At 28.6% G+C, this 6977-nt stretch overlaps 1 protein-coding gene across 1 annotated transcript; it reads left to right on the top strand.

Moving 5' to 3' along the window:
- The first annotated feature begins 2453 nt into the window (after positions 1-2453).
- Positions 2454-4667, top strand: LOC127086614 (zinc finger protein WIP3). The gene is made up of 2 exons (XM_051027396.1): positions 2454-2984; positions 3882-4667. Exons 1-2 carry the CDS (start codon positions 2511-2513, stop codon positions 4323-4325), a joined length of 918 nt encoding a protein of 305 aa, XP_050883353.1. The 5' UTR covers positions 2454-2510; the 3' UTR covers positions 4326-4667.
- The last annotated feature ends 2310 nt before the right edge of the window (positions 4668-6977 follow it).

Genomic DNA, 6977 nt, shown 5'->3' with positions numbered 1-6977 from the left:
CGAGCACCCATTTCTTTTATCTCGGATTGTGCGACCATGAACCTAACAGATCCCCTGGCTGTTTCAAGCCTCACACAGGCCCATCATCTAGTTACCCTCCCAAAACCATTCAAATCAAACCCTAAATTCATGACAGTTTGTTTTTGTAAATGATTTTGGTGTTTAAACGTTTTTAGAGAGGGATGAATGACCATGATGATCCAAGGTTTTTCATGTGTTCCTCAATTTTGTGTTATTCCTGGATGAGATCCCCTAATGGAGCTAGTCTCCCTTAATGGTCAGTAAACTCCATAACGCTTTTAACGGCCAGAATATTGGTGTAATGTTCTTAATCAATTGTTGTAACAGTCCAAACTATAATATTGTAACCGATGACCTTTGTTTATCCCTTCTAAAATCCGAGATGAATGCATCCTGGATAAGTAAGTCATCCCCGACATATCAGAGTTTGGGATATACATCTTATAGGCGTTACACCGATTTGTATTTACAAGAACTCTATGACCTGACCACCTATTTGTCTCGTAAATAGAAACTCAATAATCATTATCTTTTTCAAGTATCAGGAATGCGTGACATTCATCTCTGGGTCTTAATGACTTATAACTCGGTTTTGAGAATTTCAAGATGTATAATATATAAGCTTAAATAGTTTTTGGTCCCTATAAATTAACGTATTTTTATTTTTTGTCCTTGTATTTTTTTTTTAGATAAATTTTTTAAATGTTGAATTTCATTTGGTTTTAATGTTTAAAGATAAAATCCGTAGAAAAATCTACAGATTTTAACTTTAAAAATTAAAACTAAAAAAAAACAAAAAAGACAAGAATAAATCTCAACCATTCATTATCACCACTACTCCATTTATTCATATTAAAAAGAAAATTGAATTTATAATAAATTAAAAACTATCCTCTAAAATAATAATGAGATCGGTACATTCTCACATTTTTTTTTCAAATTATTTCTTACTCAATATCACAAGTCATATATATATATATATATATATATATATATATATATATATATATATATATATATATATATATATATATATATATATATATATATATATATATATATATATAGAACCATATACAAAATATTTTTAATATATATTCAAATAATTTATGCTAAAATCCATTTGGGACCGACTATCAACTATTAATCACTGATTATCATTATTAACTATTTTTACTAAATAGAGGTTTGGAGTAGTTAATAAAAGTGCAACCAACCGAGAGCAATACATTCATAAAATTATTTGAGGATAAAGAATCACAACTTAGATGTATTAGCCGATTCACTATACAAACATTGAAAATGAGCAACAACCTCAAAATAAATGATAGATTGAGTGTCACACGTCTTCTCTTAATTAATTATTCATTTAAGGAAGTTAATAACCAACACATCGCATAATAACATTAGATAACATTCTATCTAGGTCCTTGTTACTTTATATTTTCTTCGTTTAGGTATTGACCGTTGTGTCTATGCTTTCATATGTATTCTAATCTAAGATCATGCTTAAGGTCAATGCGTGAGAAAAATGTGTGGGTCAAATTCCATTATATGGTAGAATGAGACTTGAAAATGGAACAACCTCATTCACTTCACATTGTACCAATTCATTATTATACAAAGTACTGGTAGTTTTGATTATAGTTCATACTTTTCTAGGATTCTTTTATTTTGAATTGGTGATTCTTATTTTTCATGTCATTTTCTATACCCACCAATTAGTGTCTCTTTTTCTCTCATCCAAAGGAAACAAACAAAGGCCAACAGCAACAAAAAGAAAAAAAAATAAAGGCTAAACAAAAAGGGAGAAAATTTTATAATAAAGATAAAGAAAAGATTCATTAAATAAAAGCACATCATATCATATATATATATATATATATATATATAGACTAGATAATTATTATTATTAAAACTCACACACAAACAATCAAATCAGTATTAAGGTTCAAACTTAAATGAATGCTTTCAAACTAACAATATTGATTTTTGTTAGTTGAGTTTAAAATTAATGGACAAAACCACATCATATTTAACTACTATAAATAATAAAAGAAGTGGCTGAAACTAACATAAGAATGATTTTTTTCTCAATAACTTTTTATTATAGCTTTAATTTATTGACGAATTTAATGAGAAATTTCATAATTTATCTTTAATTAATATTTTTTTCTAATTTAAATATTTAGTAGTAAAATTAAATTGGACTTAAATTTCATAAACAAAATCTTAAATGAAAAAGTGTGAGGTCATAAGAGACTTTAATAAAAGTAGTCAGATTTTTTTTTGTACAAATCAATATAATCTACGTATTGCTGATAGATACTTTACATAATAAATAATAAAATAATAAAATTCTCATTTCATTTTACATATATATGTGCAAGCTTTGTTACATAAAGTGTGAATATAAACCTATATCTAAGGAGAGAATAATTGAATAACTTCACAAATCTAGGGACTTTATTTCTCTCTCTAAAATTAAGATGGGTTTGAGAGATCAATACAATATTGTAGAAGACAAAAATCTACACCTTCAAACCCCAACTTTCATTGAATATCTCAAACCATCTTCATCACTCTCATCATCTCCTTCATCTTCCTTAACTCATCACCACAAATTATCTAAAGAAACTTTTCAGTTTTTGCCCTTAAAAGAAGATCATGAGATGCAAAAGGAAGGTTTTGAAGTCAAAGAAGCAATTAAACAAGTGACTGTGACTTTGCACATAGGATTACCTAACATAGGAAGTGAAAATGATGATCATGATGAGAAGAATAAGGTTTTTGATCATGTTAAGGAAGAACAAGAACAAGAGTTGGAGAAAAACATACATGGCATTTGTTTTAAGGAGGAAAAAAGGTTTTGGATACCAACTCCTGCTCAGATCCTTGTTGGACCTATGCAGTTTGCTTGTTCCATATGTAGTAAGACTTTCAATAGATACAACAATATGCAGGTCAGTAAATTGCTTCTCATCATTCTCTTGTATTTAATTTTTTTTCGTCTTAATTCTCCGATTTTTCAAAAAAAAAAAACTTTAGTAATATTTCAGAATTCGATCGAAAAAATAAAATAAAATTAAGTATCAAAAATTATTCAAGTTAGAGTTCGAATCCAGTACGTTAATTTTCTTTATAAATATATTAGAGTTTTTTTACACATAATTTAACTTATGTGCAAAGAACAAAATTATTAGTTCAAAATTATTGATATTTATTTTAGATAAGGTCATAATTATTCATATGAGTGCATGATTTTTTTTTACATATATTGTCATTTAATTTGATTATTTAACTCTCTTTTTTCTTTTGCTACAATGATGATGACAAATTTCTGCGTCCAAAGCTCACTTATTAGAACTTGAATTATTTACTCTTTATGAAATCCACATGAACTATAAGTGTTTAACATTATGATGAGGAGGACCAAGATGAAGAAAATAATCATTAAATTAAATGAATAATCTTTGATGCATGACCCTCTTCTTTCTTTATGCTTTATTTTTCACTTTAAAAAATGTGAGCAAAATCAATTTTTTGTTGCCATATCCTAACTTTTTAGTAAAAGACTCTTTAATTTTATCTCATATAGTAAAAGATCATATCTTCATTATACTTTTATATTTTCTTTCCAATAAAAAATATGAAATTAGAAATGAAGAAACATGTAATCAGGTTTTAAAAAACAGTTTTTGAAATGTGCTAATGTTATTCATCATTTTTATGATAAAAAATAGATTATGATTAATTCAAACTGCGACGACCACAAATATTTTCGCGACCACAACTTTATTTAAAAACATGCATGTAATATCATAAACTGAAACTAATAAAAAAAATTGACTCTTTTGCAGATGCATATGTGGGGACATGGATCAGAATTTAGGAAAGGACCAGATTCACTTAAAGGAACACAACCAGCAGCAATGTTAAGGTTACCATGTTATTGTTGTGCTAATGGTTGCAAAAACAATATAAATCATCCAAGAGCAAAACCATTGAAGGATTTCCGAACTCTCCAAACTCATTACAAGAGAAAACATGGAACAAAACCATTTAAATGTAGAAAATGTTCTAAAGCATTTGCTGTTAAAGGAGATTGGAGAACTCATGAGAAAAACTGTGGAAAGTTTTGGTATTGCACTTGTGGTTCCGATTTTAAACACAAAAGATCTCTTAAAGATCATGTTAGATCCTTTGGGAAAGGTCACTCCCCTCATCCTTCTCTTGAAGGGTTTGAAGATGAGAAACAATGCAGCAATACCGGGTCCGTTGATGATGAAGTTGTTCATACATGAATATGTTTTAAATTGCGGTTAGTATATTCGCAAAGACCTATAAATTTAACTGCTATATTGTGTTTGCAACTGTAACCGCAATTTAAAACTTATTCATGCATGATCATCGTCAAGTTAACATAGTTTTCTATACTATATAAAAGTAGTTCGATAATAACTAGAAATTGTATCACTCAGGCTAATGTTCGGTAAAAAAAATTATCAACGAGAGAATTGTTTGTTACCGAGCATTACCTAGGTGGTAATGGAAGAGTTTAATTAGTCTTTCTTTATGGTTACTAGGTAAATAATAAGGGTTAATTATTATCTCAAGTGATGAAGCATGTGAATTTTTTTCTAAAAAAGGTGTTATATCATGTTTAAGTTTTTGTAACCTTTTCAATGGAGAAAATTTATCTGCTTCATTACTAAAAGGTAATCCTCATTTAACTTGTGTACTAGTTAATGTTGTTATAAGATATGTTAACATTTTGATGATAAGTAATTTGTTATATGGTTTGTCATTGATGGCTATATAGTTGTGTTGTAGTTGATTGATTTTAGTATTTTTTATTTTTGATCCAATCACTATTCCTATATAGTTATATTGCATCTGCTACCTATGGTTTTGATTTTCAACAATGGATGTGAACGATCTAAAACTTGAATGTGGCATGAAATCATGCACAGTTATTTATCAAGAAAATAAACTGCAAATGTCCTAAATCTTGCAAAAGATTTTAACATTAATGCTTTGTTACTCTTGCAATGAATAATTTTAAGATAAGTGAAACATATCTATTTATAATCAGATATTCATTCTTCTCTTTACATATCTATTTATAATCTATTAAATCGAATCTGACATTCATTTTCGAATTAACACTTCAAATCCATTTATGATATATCATTCATATTTTTATTTAATATCTTTTAAATTTTATCTTCACCTTTTAAAAAAAGTAAAATACATATTTATTCTTTATATTTATCATAAAATAATTTCTTATTATAAAAATAAGAGAATATAATTTTTTTTATATATTTTCAGTTAATGTCAATGAAATAATTTAAGTTTTTAATCAATTAAAAATATTAATGATTCCGTAATTATTCATCATACAATTTACAATAAAGAATATTACAATGAAAAACCGTTGCTAGATTTAATATTTTATTTTAAAATCACATTAGAAAAACTTATATAATTTTTTTAAATGGATGACATGCTCCAGAGTCAACCAACCACAACAATTTACCTTAATTTTAAAAGATATTTTAAAGAAAATGAATTAATGATTCATCTTAAACTAAATATTTAATAACACAACAATTACTTCAATTAGGTATATTTTCAACAAAAGAAAAATGATTCAACTAGGTATATTTTCTCACATTTAAAAAGTAAACAAGATTGTCAACAAAATTACTATAAAATATATTTTGTTTTCTTGAAATCATGATGGAGTCAACTATGTCTGTAGAGTCAACTAGGCACAGTTCTAATGATCACATAAGAAAGGAGCCATTGGGAAAGTCAACGAGAATGGATTAGAGTCAACTTCTACTTAGTTCAAAAGAGATGGGAGAATTAAATATGAATTTGAGAGATCAAGGGGGAGAAGACTCAAATCCAATATCTTGTACCGCTGCTAGAAATGGTAGCCCATTGGGAGTCACTAGATCTCTTAGGTCCAAAAAGAAAGAAAAGTTGGGTAGTCTTTTGGGCCTCCATGATGAACCTGCTAAACCATCCTACTTCTCAACTCTCATTCCACCCAAAGCCTATTCCAAAAGCTAAAGCAAAATCGTACTTACAAAAATCCCCCATCAAACCTTAAACCATTTCTTGTTGAATAATCAAACCCTAAACCATTTCCTATTGAATCAGAAGAGTGCTCTTCTAGATTCTCAAGAGGTTCCATTGTATGTTGTGACTCAATTGCCGATTACAATGTTCAACAGAGTAATGATCGATTATGGAATACAATCGACAAGGATAATGCATCAAAAGTGTGGGAGACGATCAAATCCTTGGGTATGAACGAAAGCGGATGAATTCTATGAAGAAACAATCAGGGAAATGGAAGAATGAAAGCGTGACGGTAAAGCATGTTTGAAGGAGAAACACTTTGGATCATAATGAATATAGTGACATTCAACATTAGAGGGTGCGGAAATTCCCTAAAGAGAAGAAGAGTGGGGAAAATTATTTTAAAAAGGAAAGAATATATGTGTTTTATTCAAGAATCTAAAGTTTAATTGATCCAAGAAGCGATGGTTACAAGCTTATGGGGATTTTAATGTTTGAACAAAATTGGTTTGTCCCATATCCCATAGGTTTTGATGATAACAAATCATTTAAAGAACAATTGGGTATACTGATATTTGTTGAAGTGTGCAGGACCATAAACTTAAATTTCATGAATAAACCAAGTATTGATTCTGAATATGAACATCTTAAGAGAAGCTTAAATACTAGAATCTAATGGCTCAGAAGTTGAAGACCAGACTCTAAAGAAGTCAACTTCTGAAAGAGGTTAGTGTTTGAAGGTCACAGTCTGAAGAAGTCAGCCTCTAAAGACCAGACTTTGAAGAAGTCTGCTTCTAATGATCAGAATTTGATCTAGTCAAAGCGCAAGAACCAAAGTGACTCTTTTATGCTGGATCTTC

Source organism: Lathyrus oleraceus, chromosome 5, assembly GCF_024323335.1.
Source record: "Lathyrus oleraceus cultivar Zhongwan6 chromosome 5, CAAS_Psat_ZW6_1.0, whole genome shotgun sequence".
Lineage (NCBI taxonomy): Eukaryota > Viridiplantae > Streptophyta > Magnoliopsida > Fabales > Fabaceae > Lathyrus > Lathyrus oleraceus.
Note: the sequence above shows the minus strand (reverse complement) of the source record. Positions and strands in the feature narration are given on the sequence as shown.